This window comes from Merops nubicus, unplaced genomic scaffold (genome assembly GCF_000691845.1).
Source record: "Merops nubicus isolate BGI_N331 unplaced genomic scaffold, ASM69184v1 scaffold9891, whole genome shotgun sequence".
Classification (NCBI taxonomy): Eukaryota; Metazoa; Chordata; class Aves; order Coraciiformes; family Meropidae; genus Merops; species Merops nubicus.
The window spans coordinates 40,198-59,376 of NW_008586454.1; the positions used below are offsets into that span (position 1 = coordinate 40,198).

General features: G+C 39.3%; 1 protein-coding gene across 1 annotated transcript in view; it reads right to left on the reverse strand.

The window, feature by feature from the left end:
• Positions 1-19,179, reverse strand: part of LOC103780962 (regulating synaptic membrane exocytosis protein 1-like) — a 105,662-nt gene that overhangs the window by 34,714 nt on the left and 51,769 nt on the right. The window contains exons 5-7 of the mRNA XM_008948667.1: positions 7,441-7,494; positions 3,628-3,971; positions 818-1,689 (exon numbers count right to left, since the gene is read on the reverse strand). Of these exons, the coding sequence (XP_008946915.1) occupies positions 818-1,689; positions 3,628-3,971; positions 7,441-7,494 (1,270 nt within the window). The remainder of the gene's footprint in view (positions 1-817; positions 1,690-3,627; positions 3,972-7,440; positions 7,495-19,179) is intronic.

Here is a 19,179-nt window from a genome sequence, read left to right on the forward strand (position 1 = left end):
TAGTGTCACTTAAAGCCAAGTTAGGGTTATAAGACAGCTGTTAGATTCTACCAGTCTTTTCTGTTGATGCTTATTTTATCTGTTCACCATTCGTGAATTTGATTAACTTCTTCAGCCAGAGAAAAGGCTTTGTTTAAAAGCACACAATGTACTACACTGACTCCTTACTGCTGAGTGTTACCATCAACAGATGAAGACAAACCAGAATAACAGATTTTAAACATACTTGTCTAGATTAATTTGCTTTCAAGCTTACAATAAGTTAGGCAATTCTACACTCCCTTTGCCCCACATTCTGTCCTTGTTAACAATCAGCTCTGGCAGATTCTTGGTGTTTTATTGAATACAGTAAAATCTGGCATATCTTAAGACTGAGGTGTCAATAAGATTTTGATGTTTTATAATGGTCTCCTGCTATTGTTACAGAACTCACTTTCCACTTCAATGCATTCACAGAAAATCATTCTGCATGCAGACAAAAGGATGAAGCAATTACCAAAGGAGTACAGATAACATTGAGAGAATAAACTACAACCCTTAGATTCTGTCAGTCCTTGGTGAAAGAGGGAAAAGAACTAAAAAGAAACTCATCAGCTAATGCTACCTGTAACCACCTTATCTAAGAGTGCAAAAGGAAACATTGCAAACCCAATGTAAACAGGTATAAAACACTTCTCAGCTGGGAAAAATAAAAAGAAAGGTAAGGGGAAAAACAAAGGTATGCATCTAAAAAAGAGGCAAAAAGAGATAAAAATACAGATTTTTTTTTTTTTCCCCAAACCATGGCCATGTGCATAATATACATAAAGGTCCTTACCTTTTTCACTGACACTTTCACTTTCTATCTCCACATCTTCACAGCTAGTATATTCTGGTGTTGATGCCCCTTCTTCCTCTGAGCTACTAACTGACATCTGCCTTTTCTTTCCGCCTCTTTTTGCTCTATGAGGCTTTGGAGGGGATGGCCGCACTGATTCCGACTGGTCAGAGCTAAGGGAATCATTCCTTAGCATGGTCTCCATTTTCTCCCGCTTTGCTTTTCGCATGAGAATAGCAGAGCTAGGATCAAGGCGGCTCTGTTTTCTAAAGGACTCGTGGTTCTTGTATTCTATGTGTTCTATAGGAACTGGACTATGCCTGGGAGTTGGTGGGCTATGATTAATTAATTGTTTAGAAACAGAAATTCTTACATCACCTGTTCTGTCTATAGAGTACGACCTCTGAGTTTCCACAAGAGATTTTCTGTCCTGAGTTCCCTGTACTTGTGAGCGTTTTCCTAATTTATTCTCAGGTACCTCCGCCTCCTCCATTTCTGTGTGTGGCAAAGCTACATCACTGTGTCTTCTCTCATGACGTGCTTTAGAAACTTTCGCATGCATGCGCATCTGCTGCTCCTCAGGATGTGGTTTTACAGGATATCTTGCCAGATTGGGGTCACTCCTGTAACGAGTATGATATTCATCTTCCTTCCTTTGGGTTTCATCATCAGGCACTTTCCCTTCCTCAAGTTTCTCTGGCAAGTCTGGGTAGTCCTGAGACTTGCCTTTTTCCAGCCTTCTACCTTCATGCCGTTCCTTACGATCCCTGTCATCTGATGGTCCTTCTTTCTGAAGTGAGGATTTTGGCACACGCTTACGCTCACTCTTTAAACCTTTGCCATTCTGGTCTGAAACCAATGTTGTTTTCTTCCTACAATGAAAAAGAATACAACAATTTGAAGAACTGAATGCAAAAAAAAACCCAGCTGCGTACACTGTTACAGTAAACAGACTATCAATCGGGATAAGCTACAGCAAAACATATAGAATGGTACTGGATAAATGAACATGAATTAAATCTGTTAATCCTGCCAGTGGTACTTTTATCTTCCAATAGCAAGCAGCTTCCAGAGTCTAAAAAATACAAACTATGGATGGACCAATTAACGAGTAAAACCACAAAGAACATTAACATGGATAAACCCAGATAAAAATCATTTACCCACGTAAGTAGGAGGACTCAAAGACATCTTGGTAGCTAGTAAGTGCTGCACCATGACACAGTGTTGGAGTACGTTCTGCATTTTTCTGGCAGCAGCCATGAGCATTACAGAGCAACCACATATACACAATTCACTTAAAGCACCCTAACACTATAAATTCAAACACCACCAAATGGAGTATCTCCCACAATGACATTACAGAAAGAATTAATATGGGTATTAAATATGCAAAAGAGAATACAACCAGAAACAATAATATTTGACCTAGTTTGCTTTATCTTATTAGAACTCTAAAAAGAAGTGCTCATTTCATAAACATATAAAGAAAAGCGAATTGACTTCTTGAGATAAATTAATGGCATTCCTTCTTCTGAGGAAGAATAAAAGAGGATGAAATATATAATTTATTTCTCTATGCAGCCAAAGTACATAACAATGAATAATGAAGCTGACTGAAAGTTATGGTCTCCCTCTTTTATCTTCTGCTTTGGGAGAATAAGCAAGCCAAAGAATCATAAAATTCCCTTATACTGGAGATTTCTATTTCATCATTTCCATTGCCCTTTTGTTTATCATTTCACATATGAATCCACTAATTTTGAAGAAGGCTGAACCTAGCTATACACTGTATTGTAGATGAATCTGCACCAGGACAAAGTCATTAGGACTTTGTTTTGTGGCACTGAATCTTCCCTTCCACAACAGATACATCTTCAGATGACATGTCATAGTATTTTCACAGATGCATCTGCTAGGACAGGCAAACTTGGATATGATCCAAGTTAAGCTCCTGTCTCCTTTTTCTCCATCTCCTGTTCCTCCTGAGTTCTTGGTTCTTGGGCGCCATGTCTTTGTTTACATCATACATAAATAAAACTAACCTGAGTTTTGGTCCAGCTAAACCTCACCTACACAATGTTACTAGCCACTGTTCCTCATCCATTTTCAAATTCCCATAGCTACGATAAAAAAAATCATCAGTTGTTCTGGCCAAGAGTGAATCTTCTATAGCAGACTCTTGTTTAGTTGCCACACGTTCCCTCCTTGACTGCTCTGCCATCTGACAGGCAGCAGCCAAAAGAACAGCAACTGCTTCATCACATTATCCCCTCTTAGTCTTATTCACGCCTGAACTGGGTCCGTGCAATTGGTTGCCACAAAAAAATAATACAATCGTGGATAAAAAGTTAACACGTAAAGATGTTTGAGAGAACTCCACAGGGTAGGTATTTGGTTTGGCTTTGATTTGTTTTTCTTCCTGGGGAGGAAGGGGTTGTTGGTTTTTTTTTGGGGGGGGAATTGTTGTTGTAAATTCTAGTACGTTATTTCATCAAGTTAAAGGCTTGCTCTTTGTTTGATACCCTTAAAATACCTGTCAAATTTAAAAGTAACCTATAATTCTACATTACAAGTGTACACCAAAATACAGTGAGGTACATGGAAATATTCCTAAAATACAAATATTGTTTTTTGTCATTTCTGTCTCACAGATTGAATCAGACAACGTATTTGCTAGAGAAGACTTCTGCAGTCAGGAAATCAATTTCTTTGTTGTTCTTACATGCAAGGCCCATCTGAAAGCCCTGTGTAATATTACTGAGCTAGCATTTACACTTGCAAGGCTCTGTCAAGACAGAAAGCATTACCTCTCTCTTGGAGGTTCACTCCTAGACCTTGATGAAACTGGCTTTTGGTCCGGGCCCATAGCTGGCTGTGACACCTCTGCTCCTTTCCTCCGATCTGCCTGCGCGCTGGGAGAAGAGCTGTCCTGTGAAGAGGCAGCTGCTGTGCTTAGGGGCGTCTGCGATCGCGATCGCTCCTGCAGCCTGGCTTTCTTTTCTCTTGGTGCATCTGAGCTGCCACCAGTCGCTGTGTCACTCAGCGTTCCGTCCTGGCTGGGTGAGGGCTGCGGTCCACTTCCAAAAAACCACGCTCCAGATTTCGTTAGGATTTCTTGTTGCTTTCGACATAAATTGCATACCCACATAACCTAGTTGAAGACAACAAGAAGAGTCAGTGCAGCCAGCCCCCGAGCCTGAAACGCACGCTCGCGAGCACGGAGCGGGTACGACCTCTCGCTCTCCGCTAAACTGGTGCGCTGGGCGCTCACGACAAGACCCAGAACATGCTTCTCCAAGCACTGACTGCACTGGCTGGAGCCAAGCATCCTACAGGCGCATGCTGTCTGAGCTACTCCAAAATGTGCTGGCAATATACGTCAGTCCTACCTGTAGCAATCCCCCCTCAGACCAGCCCTAGCGCTCTGCTGAATGAACACCCACAGCGTGGCCAAGGCCAATGCTTCTTGCTGGTGTTGATGCAGCTGTGGGGGTGGGTTGGGGTGTTTTCGTTGCTGTGGATCGCTGTCAGGACAAGCCTACCAGACTGAACAGGATTTGCACCTCGAGTGGCAGAGTCCTGCCCAGCTCACTCCCAACCTCCTGACCTGGTATTTCCCTTTAATTAATTTTTCTCATATAACAGAACTCAACATTATCCTGCAAATAAATTGAGCATTGACTATGCACGGTTTTAGCTACATCCACAACAACTACTTACCAGAGATGTAAGGTAAGACCTAAAGAAACCTACTAATAGAAAGCTAAATGCACCAATGAAAAGAATGCAAAAGTGATGTATTTTTGTACTTCATGGAAATGATCAGTTACCATCTCTTTAAGTTATAGCTGTAAATAATAAATAAATAAACCGTGTCCCTGGCAATCACAATTAAGCTGCGTACATAAATGATGCTTCTTAGGATTTTTTAATTATTTTTTTTAGAATTCCAGATACACAGACAAACAGGAGCACACACAGTAAAGTGAGACTTTATGTTTGAAGTCTACATAAAGTGCAAGACAGTCTTATATGCAGGAGTAAATCACCAGAGAAAAATAAAAGGTTAATCAGGACTCTATGTAAATATTTAAGAAAAAGTTAAGATGAAAAAAAAACAAATACTTTCAAGGTAGAAAAACAAAAAAAGGCAAAAGGAATGAAGAATATACAGGAGGTAGAAATTTTGTCAGAAATAAAAATAGGGATGAGAGGCTTTAACGTCTGACAGCTGTTACAGGGAATAGTAAAGAAAATCTTCTAGTTTAACATGGAAATAATTAAAACAATGGGTGAAATGGTAAAGAGGGTAAAAAGGATGATAAAAGTTGGAATGAAAACTATGCTTAAGGTATTTTGTGTAAAGACAGGAATGATGCAACAGTTGCAAAATTACACAACACTTAAAATGAAAAGGAACAGAAAGAACAGTCACTTCAGGGAAGAAGCTGCAACAAGACCAAGCTCTGGCACCAAGCTCTCTTTATTCTCTGTCTTGGGGAAGAAATGCATGAGTGGCTTACATGGCATGATGAAAATTTTAGGCACTTCACATATTTAACATAAGTAAGATTTATTTAAAACACCCTAGATTTGACTATCTGTTTAGGTCTGAAGACGATATCAGAACTTCAAATACCTTCTCTGCACTGTTTGATCAAATTACACTGAGAAGACACCCAACTCTATTCCCTGTATTTAGCCTGTGCTTTTATAAAAGATGACTGTTATATTTCTTCTATTTAAGAAGGCAAATAAAATACCTATTAAAATTGTAATTATTAATAAAATTAATCAAAAGCTACAGTTATTCCAATCTTGGCACAAAGGTACTATGATTAAAACAGATAACCCTCAGCAGGATAGGAGGAACAGCAGACTTGATAAAATCAACACTAGTCCTTTAATAAAAAAAACCCCTTGATTCCAAGTGTCTTCTTTCATTCATCTATTATACTTCACAAAACTGAGATTCAGTTTATCACACTATCTGTTCTAGTGGAATAGGTTTTTTTAGTCTATCTGGTATTATTATTACAGGTATTTAAAAAACTAGCACAACTAAAAGGAAAAAAAAATCTCCTATTTTTAAATGTCTTCATAGGCTCTGACACAACTGTTAGCCCATTAGACAGCAAGAGGGCATGCACACAGGACTGTGTATAAAATCTCTGTCAATGCTAGAAACCACAGTCATTAATGAAAACTGTGTCGTTGCCTTTATTTTATCTATTTACAGAGAAAGCTGAAAAAAGTGTTAATAAAAAAAATAGAATTTCTTTAAAGGAAAGATAAGGAACACTAAAATTTAAATATTCTAATTAAATTACATATGTGCTCACGTATGCAAGCACATTTAAATGTGTAAAGATGGCCACAGACTTCATTTACAATTTAGCATATTTGATCATTTAAAATATGTATAAAGTACATAATAGACTTCAAGAAATTACCATTAATTTACATAATTACATAGCCATGCTTTGCAATTCATTTTATGCAAAATATTAGGAGATCCAAACAAACAGGAATAGCTAATGCACAAATAAGACACAGGAAAATACAAAATACGGAAAGAAGAAATACTAGACATGTAAATACAAACCCATTTTCTTACAGCTGTTCCTAAACACTGCAGTCTGGACACAATACATACCAATCACCACAGATGACATGTAGGAAATCTGCATTATACTCACATAGAAGCTACACTACCATCCTGGTTTTGGAATCTCTTCTGAACTTAACAAATGCTACATTCGATTTCAGAGATATTCAATCCAAAAGGATAAATAATAATAGCTTTTCTTTAAGAAGAAGAAAAAAGAAAAAAAAGGAGGGGAAAAAAAACAAACCACACAACACCCAAAGTTAAGGTGACAGAAGAGTTTCAGTGACAAAACCGTATATTGAAAAACATTTTTAGAGAAGTATGTGGAGCAAGCAATTTCGCAGCATGCAGGAATTATATCCTGATTGAATATACTGGGATGTGGTCCAAACTAATCTAAACTAAAGCAGGTCTGTGTAATAACTTATCTTAACAATCCACAGATGTTAGGCAACCAAACAAATGCTCTGATGAAGGATTACAGTTCTCTAATGTGGCTTCTGGACCTCCATGCAATGCATCAGTAAAATGAAGGGCGTTAGACAATTTTACTCTGGCCTGTCCCTTCAAAAATAGTTCCCGTTTACTCTTTTCTGGATGGTGAGCTCTGATGCAGTGCTACAGCACGTCACTCAAAACATCCGGAATCTGATTTTTATTGTTGGGTTTGTTTCTGTTTACTGCATCTTTGCCCAGGTCAATGTGCGTCCACGCATGAAGCTCTTAAAGAGAACCAGTAAAGGCTGCTCCTCATTCAAGGGGTTCATATCAATGGCTCTGCAAAAATGTGCATTTTCACAGCATAGCAAAGGCTTCTGGGCTTTACTGCTACATAACAAAAACAAAATGGCACATACAGGACTCAGCAGAGGTGGGTCAACAGTCCCCACACAGGTTCACGTGGAAACTTCACAGGCTGTGTGAAAACATGCTAGAAGGATCCCATGCTAGCCTTCACATGGAATACAGGGCATTTCATTCACAGAAAAAAAGTATTCCTCAAACTTACTCTTACAGGCACTGTTGAATGTGATCCACAATGAGAAGGAACAGTATTCCTGTACTAACACAACATGAAATTCCAACTTGAAAGAGCCCACAGTAAATAATATAAACAACTATACACACAGAGAAGAAGAGCATTTTCAGTTACAAAAATAAGAACAACTTCTTCATAATTATGTATTTCAAAATTGCATTTTAGAATGCAGAAAAAAGGCCGTGTTCAAATTCACATTTGGAGACTTCCAAACATGCACTGGGAAGCTAAAGTCATATTAGGGGAGGACACAAACTTTATACCAAATTTAAGTGACACATGCCAGGCAAAACTCAGACTGAGATGAGAGCAAGTTCCTGAAATCCTTCACCCAAGCCCAGATTCTGAGGAGGCTCTATAAGGAGCACACTCCTTCACGCTTCATGAATTTAGAAATTGCAAAGCCACAGTTGCACTGACTCCCAGGCGACCTGCTTCACCTCTGTACAGCGAAGCAGGTAACAAGGGTGCTAATACAGCAGGCCACAAGCTATCCCACACTGACCCTTCATGCTACCTTTAATATCTGCCTTCTGAAGGGTGTGCAAAAAGCTTTTCAGTTTATCGTTTTGTTAATGTTCCTGTAGCCACCTTCCTCTATGCGCTTCTCAAAGGCACCGGTTATTTCAGACAGATCTAATCAGGCAGATCCTCTTCTCTGCCTGAAGCACCATTAACTTCAGCAGAGCTCTGCCACCATCCTACAAGTCACCTCTTACATTTTCAGAGGGAAAGAAACATTACCAATTTGCTCTTAGAAAACTACTCATTTTCAGAATTAAGTTAAGAGTATGTATCACAATGTTTCTGGGATAACATGAAAACATGCAGCAAGCCATGAAATTAGTATACTGCATTCCATTTATCTCGTTGACTCCATCAAAATGAATTCTGCATAAAACCCTAGATAAAGTCTCATGATGGCTTCACTCCATTAAAATATAAATAAATGAAGCTGAAAATCTACTTGAATCCTTACATTAGTCTAAAATTTAAATAAGTTAAAAACTCTACCCCTCTAATGAAAATGTGCTTGTGAATTCAAGTTTTCATTAAATATATTTTTCAAAACTGTACAGACAGCTGAGTTCATCCGATGTCTCCTGGTCACTAAAAGGTAACGTCTTCTTCTCGCCTCCCTTCTCTCATGCTTTTCTTTCTCCCTATCAGTGTTCGTCCTCTCTTTTCCTTGTTTCCAGCTTCCCCATACCACATACTCCCTTGTATCATCTTCCTTGACTGTCAGGCTCTCCCAGGAGCCACCTGCATTTTTAAAATTGCCTCCTTACTTTGTCACATCTATTTTTCTCATGGAGTGGAATGAATAGTAGTGAAATCATGTGGCCAGGAAGAGAGGCAAATGGGGAGAAGATGTTCTCTCTACAGCAGTGGCCCACCATCTCCAATGACACCAATACTAGCACATTAAACTTGCACAGAAACGTTTTTCAGCACTGAAGCCAAAGGACATGAAATAACCTGTACCTATGCTAGGATCTCTGCTCTACTTCAAAGCAAGGTGGCTGCATAGAAATTGCCTCCTGGAGGTGAGCCTTAGAGCACCCCAACTATCAGGAAAAACTGATGATGAAGTGCTAGCAGGCCAAAGACCAAAGGCATGCCAAGCAGCCTTCTGTCAGTTTACTAGCACAGATATTGTAACACCTAGGAATAGTCACATATTAGGTTTAATTTGTTAGTAAAGAAGTAGCCTAGGCATCTAGGTTCTGGTGTTTCTGAAGCCTTTCCTCTAGACTGAAGGATTCAAAAGGACAGTACAATTCTCTACCCTTCTCCCTTCTTAAGCAGGGAGAGGACCACCCTGCCCATACTGATGCTCATCAGACATGCTGGGCTCACCCATTTCAGGACTGTGATATAAAGCCATTTTAGCACTCTCTGTTCTTTAATTCCTGTGCAGAGCAGATTTCCTTCATATCTCAGGTTTTCAGCTTGATACTTTGATATCCCAATATGGCAAGAAAATGAGGTTTATGCTGACAGCTGATTGGTTTCTTCCCCCTTTTCTCCCCACACCCTCCAAAAAAGTTTTAACCCACTGGACAAACACAATAAAGTTTTGCGTAAGCATGGAAGTTTTCAAGGAATTATATTCTTAAAAGTCTCATGAAATAAGCAGTTCCGTAAAAGCCCTATAAACATTTCATTAGTACTATCTTTCATTTGTATCACAGAGTCTACATAGCAATTCACCCACAAGAGATGTTCATAAGGAATGAAGCTCCACTGCTCACAGAACTACATGTCACTTTAAGGTCTTCAGTGCCACTGACGGGTTTGACTGAGAGCATCCACAAGGGAGGTTTAAAAGCCAGCCTTATCAGGATTTTCCACTTGCACTAGAGAGTGCACTTCATACTCTTTTCCTGCTTGCCTTTCTTATTTAACTAAGATGTTGACTTTCAAAGTCAGATCCTGTGTGGACAAATAAGGATGAGAGCAAGGTGCTTAATTTTCTTCTGTCTACACGGAAATTACTATTAGGCACGGCAGGTATTTAAGTTTCTATCCAAAGAGAATCCACTCACTTTCAAGTAGACACAACAAAAAAAAAATAAATCCTGTGCCTAACTGTAGGCATGTGCCATTAGAGATACGTCAGCACAGCTCACCTCACTGCCACACGCCACTTAAGAGGGCATAAGCCTACCACAAGAGTTACGTGACGTCTGCCACCCATGTGTACGTCTTACGTGTTGTAGGGCATCCAAAATAGCATCAGGTGCCTACTTTTAGGCAACTGAACACGCAGCTCACACGTTGATCCTAACAGTGTTCCTTGCCTAAGTGTCTAAACCCACAATTACAAACTGCCAATACAAAGACGCAGAAAAGGTGTAATGGAACAATGATTCAAGGAGTTAACATCAAAAGGGTATTTTATGGAACTTTTGTTGACATTCTGCTAGCAACAATGTTACTAGTAATTTTAAGATAAAAATAAAATAAACAAAACCTGACTATCTTTATATGCCCTGCTGCCAAAATCTCTCAGCTACAGCTGCTAACCTTTCAGAAAGCTCCCGACAACTTCCACAAAAAATAAGCATTCTATAGAATAAACTTGCAGCAACCAGTGTTGGAAGTTATATATTCAGGTAGCTATAAAGTTACCATTTGAAATCTCTCTAAACAAGCACACAACCGGGTTCCAGTCACTGTAGCAACATAATTCTCTAAGAATGCCTTTGTAGTTCAAGCAAGAAACCAACATCACTAGTAGAGAGGTCATGATTTCTGTCTAAAAATTCACACCTGCATATTTACCTACAGTGATTTGAAATATTTGCCCCCTACAAGTTGGTTTTTTTTTTTTTCCTAAATATATTACACAAACAAATAAATTAATACACACCACTAAAAACACACTACAAAAATTGTATTGTCACAGTTACAGTTGTGACCTTCTAAAGCAGAACTATAGCTCAGACAAACTGTGAAACCTTGCATCTAAACTTCCTTGCAGCTCTAGGTTTAGATCTACTTCTAACTAAAATGATCAAAATCTACAAACCTACAATTTGGAGGGAGACAGAAGAGACTACTGTACCAGGAGAAAGGAAGGGTTAGAAATTAAAGAAATTTCATCCTGGCTGGTTAAAAATCAGAGACTCGGGAAGCTTGTTTTTGGGCTGGCTTGTCAGGGCTTGAGAATTTATTTTTTGGAAAAAAAGCAAACCCTTAAGAAAAGTTTATCAATCAGTACAGGTTTTATCTATTCACAGGTCACCATGAGGCAGCTAAGATCACTTGTTTTGAAACCCAGAAATCCCAAACATCCTAATGGTCTGATTTCTCCACATGCCCTATATTTAAGTTTACCCCATCTGAGACCCATTTTCCATGTTGTTAGGCTCACTCCTTCTTCACTCATCTTGTCCACAACACCCAGTTTCACCCTCAATATTTTTATTTCCTCAGCAGTGGAAGAATTCTAAGTCCCAGCAACAACCTCAGCCTCAGAAACCTCTGCTTTGGTCTCTCTGTGACCCTATAAATCAACATCTGTTTCAACTGTATTTCTCTTGCCTGCGTTTCCATCAATTTCTTACTATATTTCTGATAATGTTGTAGTCATGAATTGCTAGTCACATTTTCTCTAACAGCATCAATCTCCATTTTTCATAGACCATTAAGCTACCCTAGAAATCATTACCTCATAGATCATTTTTGTATATTTTTCTAACCTTAAAAACAACAAAAAGTTTTGTCTAACTATTTGAACATTTGGCTGTCTTGACAAGCCACAGAAGCATCAACCATACTCCTCTGAGTCACTTCATGGTTTCCATAATTACAGATACACATGGAACACAGAAATAATTTTTTAAAACTACCCAAGTCTAACAAAATAAGGTAAATGGCATCAAACAGCTTACAGTCAGGAATGACATAAAATTTTAGTTGTCATTCAAAAACAAAACGGAACTCTCCAGAAGCTTTCCACTCCGTTTATCTATTTATTTATTTACAGACTGTAGTAAAAACATACAATTTGGACTAGAGGATCTCCAGAGGCTCCTTCAGACCTCAATCACTCTGCAAAACTGTATGGAATAAAGCGCTGAGATATTTAAATATCTTGGCCCTACAGTTCTTCAACTACGTGAAGTATTGCTATGATTGTAATACTTTCCTGCTAGAAGATATGCCTCTTTTTTCTCTCATTATCTACAGAAGTTTCTGACCTAAAGTGAACAGTACAAAAAAATCTGGGAAGTTCTGAGTTGGAGAGGCACCGTACTCACACAAGTGACTACAAAAAGCTCACAGCAAATTGACCCATACTCTTCCAGGAACATACAACAGTCTAAAAACATAGTTACTTCCTTAGCTATTCAATTCAAGCTTAAGATTACCCCCACGAAATGCCAGTGGAGTGACTGTGGTATGCTTGAAAGCTTTCAATATGAGTTAGTGAGAAAAAAGTTGCATATATGATAAATATAAGAAAACTCCAGAGATTTCAGAGATTAGCTCTCTCTATCCTGTGTTGAAGTAAGGTGGTAACAGCTGATGGTGTTCCCTTCTAGACTCCAAAGAAGCTGTCTGCCTAAAACCTCTATTTGGGGTTCCCGGTCTCTGAAATGAACATGACTGTTGAGTTACTCAGAGGTGCATGGCCTTGACAGCCACTAGGAGCTTGAGGTCACCAGGAGATCTCTTCTGGGCAACTCTGTCTGTAAGGACAATTCAGGGGAAAGAACAATGGGCACAGGAGATGAGCAAAGCTTACAGAGACTGCTTGGATCCATAGGAACAGGCAGCAGAGCTGAGACTAACAGAGCACTATGCAGACACAGGGTGGAAATCCAGGGGCTGGGAGGAAGAAGAGGATCATCACTGGCTGTGTAAACAGGGACAGAAGGCAACAGAGGATGGCTGGCAGTTCAGGAATATTCCCAGTGGAAATAAGCTGAATATAAAAAGCAGAGGGACAATCACATTAGGGTAATGATTCTTATGGGTGACGTAACTACCTGCCCAGGGAATGTAAGGGGGAGTGTGCAGCACATTTGGATCTGCCAGTGCAAACAGATACCCAAAAACACTCTGCTTGAGAGGAGAGAAAACAGATTTTTGACATATTGCAGGCTACTCATTACAGTGAACTCTGCCGTGCAGCTTGACAGAGAACTTCTGTAGCCACTTTGATTGATCACCCTTCCACTCGCAGGGATTTGCACTGGATGACCATTGGCTCTGCTTACCCAGAATTTCCCTCTGTCCCCAACAGCTCCCACACTGGGAAGTTCTGGCTGTTGAGTTTTGCTTAGAGCCCCCACACCTCCAAGTCCACACAAAGCCTAGAATAAGGCTGTCAGAACCTTACAATCAGAATATGAAATTAAACATCTACTTTGCAAGTGATTCAGTGAGGGAAAGTGTGACACCAAAGGTATGCTTCCTCCAGCACCTGGGCAGCCCCACACACAGCCCGGGCTCACCACCAGTACCCTGGCCACTGTCCTTCTAAGCCTAAGAGCAAAGATGTGAAATGGTCTCTGAATGATGATACAGGTATTTTTTTATATCACATACAGATAAGGGAGTAAACACAACATGGATAAACCTGGAAATACAAGCTTAAAGACATGAAACCTTGACAAACCTCTACCAGTTTGATCCTTCATATTTTAACTTTTCTTAATCAAGCAAGAGCAAACAATCTCAGTGGAAGAGTAAAATTCTTATTATAAGATGGCACATTATTTTCATACTGTTTATATTCAGGTTTCAGAACAACAGCAAAATCACCATGGTGGAGATACAGCTAGACAGAACTTTTGACAGTTGGGGGGGGTGTTAACTATCACATGGTACCTACTTATAAATTAGTATTTTGCAGCAGTTAGTACTGCCCAGTAAGGGATTTGACAACGCACCCGAAGTAAGATCATGCCCTATACATGTTGCACACATTCATGACTCACAATCTACTCCAGATTCACCCTTAAGTTTGTAGCCTACTTCACACATACTTAAGCTTGATTTTTTATTCTGCATGTAAATGCACGGAATGCTTATAACTACAGAAGGCATATTCTTCCCACTTCGATGTCATCACTGCAACTTCTTCAATATTTATAATAGCTATTTTTAAAACAAACATACGCTTTCTTTGTGCAACATTCTGCCTTACACAGATCAGTCACCTGACCTCCTCTTCTGAAAAGGCTACCAGACTATCCTGATAAACCACAACATACCATACGAGCTGGTTCAACATCTTATTTGCAGTTACTCTCTTACCAAAAGGATGACAAAGTTTTTTGGCTTTTTGGTTTTTTTACATTTCGTCTTTGTTGATCCTACCTTCTGAGATGTCCATGGTCCTTTCTCTTAATTCTCCCAACCTCTCGCTCCAGGTGCAGAGTCTGAGGCTAAGTTGGTTAAGTCTGTGCTATCTGTGCTATCAAGCTCGAGCACAAAGGAATCTCAGTAAATCTGGGATGGAAGATTTGAGGAAGGGGAAGAGAGAATATCAGTGTTCTACAACAAATTTGAGTGGATAACTAAGTTTTTTTTAAAAGGATAAAAAAATACCAAAACAAAACTGGGGAAAACAATGTATTTTTGGTAAGGAAAAGTGTAGATTTTTAGGAGAATAAAGACTACAGGGTAACTGAGAAAAAGGTAAACAACTGTGAGTTTGAATATGGAAGATTTAAACAATAAGGATAGGAAAAGGAAAATGGGGCAGGAAAATGCAGTAGGAGTTTTGTGCCAGTGTAAGAATATTAAAGTCTTTTTAACTGATCTAAACAGTGCACTGTTGACAGCAAATTCACAGACCATCCCCAGTATCAATTTCAGAAGTTCACTGTCCTGTCCTGAATTTACAATACTACTGGCAGACCACACAGGGAAAAAGGAGAGTTTCAATAAGGTAAGATGATGTAAAGCAGTGCAGAACATTACAGTTGGGAAATTCAAACAGTAATGATGTTTCATTATCTAATGAAGCTACTGTTACAAAAACAGGTTCAACAACTGAGATCAGAACTTTGCTAGATGACGAGACAATCATTCTGATCTTCTGCACTTACCTGGATATTCACAGCTACCTAAATGAGGCTTTGTATTTCCTAAACAAATAGAAGGCATATAGCACAGTGATGATGACTTAAGGGTATGGGGGGAAGAGGCAACAGTTAAGGACAGCCTGCCTCTTTATCATCAGAAATAGAGGGATGTGTACTCCATGGTGGTGCAAATACAGAGACCAGTCCATACTTATACACTGGTGAAGATTTCTCACATGTACAGTCTGTTTAACAGGAGTAAGCAATCTTCTCAGCCAGGTAACTGATACATATGTCACCGTTTGCTGTGTGTATCAGGAGCTAGAAGAAACTTAACGGCTAGCTAGATCCTTCTTACATGCTAGCTCCCCAGGTTCTTGCACCTTACATAGGGGAAAGAGAACCATGTCAGCAGTTAAGAAAGGGAGTTCCTAATTCCCTGCTTGGTAGAGCTGGTGAGGTCCATCTACTATGGCCTGAACTCTGATCATCTTCCCTGCGTACAGATGTCAGCTGCATTTAATGTTCGGTATCCAGCTGCATTTGAACCAGCTGAACACCAAACACAACCACGGGATTTGCAGAAAGCAGAAGTATTTCTCATCACATCTGGAAAAAAAAAGCAACTTTCAGACATATCAGCCTTTTGCTGGGTCCAAAAAGCCTGACTGTTTTGAACTGAAAAGATCATTCTGACGAACCCATCTGATAATTTTTCTGTGCACAGTGCCATTCCTCTCAGTTTTGATTTGATCCCCGCATGCTCTCATGAATCCACCACTGCGCTTTTTTTTTTCCCCCCAATCCAGATTACATAATATAGCCACCGGAATCATTCCGGTCAGACAAATCAACTTTGATTATTTAAATCCAAAACAGGCACAGTAGACAAATAAGACAATTCCATGCTCATCCATACTCCCGGGTTCTATGAAACGTTTTCTATAAAACTTTTTCAGTAGTATGTGTTGTATCTAGAACATAAGTTTAATCATTCATTAGTATTTCTCTCTAGTTTACAATTAATTTTAACTCTATACTGAAATCAGGTCTTTAGACTACATATTAAGTTTAGCACAGTTTTACTCTGGTTGTCTCTGTAAGTTTTAGATGATTATACTAAAACCACCAGTTTATCCCAGCTTAAATACAATGGGTTCACTGGAGGTCAGACTCTTCTGGCCCTGTTGTCTTTAATAACTTTCTCTCAACCACTTCAGCTCTTCATTGTCTCTAGAGATAAAAATACAGGGTAAGAGGGAAGACTTGTGGGATGAGATGGTGAAAAAAAGAATGTCCAACAGGACATGGATAAATAAGTAAAGATGTTCAAAGTAGAGTGAAGAGGAAAGTTAAAGAGGCAACAACAAGTGAAGGAGAAAATTTCAGAGTCAATAGGGAGAAAGTAGGAAAAATATCAGGAACTAAAAGGAAACAAGTGTGCTGGGAAAGCAACAAAATTGGGTTATATTGTTGTCACATATCAAAGGTTATTGCATTTGGAACAGAGACGATGCACAGACAAATAAAACTTACTTCAGAGGAAACTACTTCCTCTTCTCAGTTGGGGGTTTTTTTCCTTCAGAAAAGAAAGAAGGCATTTGGGGATTCAGAGTTATTCTTCTCTTTGAAGAAAAATACTTTTTGGCAAGCTTTATGTCTCTTCAGGCAAAATCAGCATAAGATGTTAATAAGCCCACACACGCACATGTGCACTACAACAAACCCCCTAACAAATGAGCTTATGAGGGCTCAGTACACAGCAGAAAACAGTGGCAGATTGAATGCGAGACACTCAAGCTCTAAATGGAAACAAAGCACATCCAGCAGCTTTTGCAATAATCATGTGGCTTTGCAACTTCTTATTTGCAAATCCTTTATGTTTTTTTTCTGTCTTGCCTATTTTAAGGAAACAAGAACTATTCTGAAGTTTAACTTTCAAACAGTAGAAGGAACCTTAGGTTACCCTGAGCACTGGTGATAAGAGTATTGCTAGCCTTACATGCATTTGCTGCCTGCAGAATATGAGGGAACTGAAAGGTTTAAGATCCGTGCCAAATGTCATGCTCTGCATGAGTCAGCCTGTAGTACAAAGGTTTTTTGTTTGATTTTAACGGCTCTCTTTCAAATTAAATCAAAGCAGAAGTGACTCTTCAGTTTATAAATCTATATATGTCACATGTGTTTTGTTATATAGTAATTAAACACATTACTATAGGCAGAGATTTAAGCGTTTTGTTTGAAAGAGGTGCCGGACTATGCCACAGCACTTGGTGTGCAAGCACAAGGAACTTTTTCTAAAACATTTATGGTATTTGCTATAATTAGTCACCTTGAAGAGTTCATAAGACAAAAGCCTAAAAGTTGCTGTATACTACATTTAACTTGAGCACTGTGTTCTTTCCTTGCTGTCTGAAGCACGGGAATCCTAAATTCTTTGCATTTGTTTAATACAATACTATGTGACATTTAATTTGGAAAAGAAAATTACTAGGCAGCTAAAGTCCAGACAGCTGTAAGTCTAGCTATGCCTGAAGCATACAGAAAGTTATTGGACATAAAGAGGGAAAAAAGGATTAAGAGACTACATAATTTTCAGCTATTCAGTAGGATACACTACTACAAAATAGTAATAATGGTTAAAATATAAGCTGGGCAAGTTATATACTTAAAAGGACAGAAAAATAAAACAAATAGAAACAATGAGGAAAAGGTGATTTTTTTTCTCAGACCATAAACATTGTAGTACTACATTTGTAACATAGATCTGCCCAAAATATAGTGATTTTACACACCTATAAACAGCTCTAAAATAAAACAGTAAAATGCAGATTGCCATCAAACAAATAGAAGGCCTTTACCAATGTGAAAGAGTAAGACAACACAATATGTGAGAAAAGTTTTGAGAAAAAAGTCAACTTCCAAGCCATAAAAGGTGTTGTACAACAGGAAGCTCTTCTTGCCCTAATTCAGCACTTCAGAAGACTTGCTTTTGAAAGTAAATGCTATTGCAGTTAAACTCCAAATCTGATCTTTCTTGGGCTAAAATAGAAAGACAATCATTTTACATTAATGGTAGTTTACAATTAGCTCTGTGATCATAATTTGACTCACTTTCATCCACTTGGTGTATGACTCCAATTTAGTACACAAATTATAATGTGACAGTGGGATGCTAAGTGCAGCATTACTATCTATTACATTGTTATTTAATTAAAATTAGCTTATAAGGGAAATAAAGCCTGTAAGCATCACTGTCTTAAAATGTGCCATAATATAGTTTTGAAATCTGCAGGTGATTGGAAAAACAATCAAAAGTTGACAACAAAATGAGAAATGAAAGCAAGCTAATAAGGACATTGACATCCCATGTGCCAATGATGCTTATAAGGGATTTTCTACCCTTAGAAACAGAGAGAAATTTTTTTTTTAAAAAATAAAATCTTGCAAAATCAAGTTTCAAAAATCTACCTGCTTTACACTGAAAATAAGCTGTTGTTTTCTGCATCAATTCAAAGGATTAAATCCAGTCAGATCACTGAAGAAGGCAGTAACACTACAGATACTTATGGTCAAGAAAATGAAGTAATTAAGCAGAACATGGTGAGCTGGTCCCATGACAGTCAGTGTCAAAAAGAAGTGGCTGTGGAAGAGAACACTGTGTGAGGAGTAGAAAGGGCGGATGGCAGAGGTCAGCCTCTCTCTCCTGCTGCCAGGGAGATGGGTGAGGCTGTGCTGGGTGCAGGGGCCCAGGCGCTGCCAGCAGGGGCTGCAGGGCAGCCCTGGGCCATGCACAGATGGTTCTAGCTGGCTCCAGCCAACCCACCCCACTGCAGGGCACAAAAGAGCCCAGCAGCCAAGGTGGTGGCACCTCTGGGACAGCATGTGTGAGAAAGGGCAAAAACATGACACAGGCAGTGAGGAGCGAGGAAAAAAGTGTGAGAAACAGCACTGTGAGCACTAAGAGGAGAGGAGAAGGGAAGGAGGTGCTCCAGTCACCCGAATATTGCTGTGTAGCCTGTTCGGAAGACCTTGCCAGAGCAGGGTTCCCTGACAAGGACTGCAGCCCCTGGAGAATCCACATGGGAGCAGGTTTTTTTCCTGAAGGAATGCAGCCCATGGAAGATCCCAAGCTGGAGCAGGGAGCAGCAGGAGGAAAGGA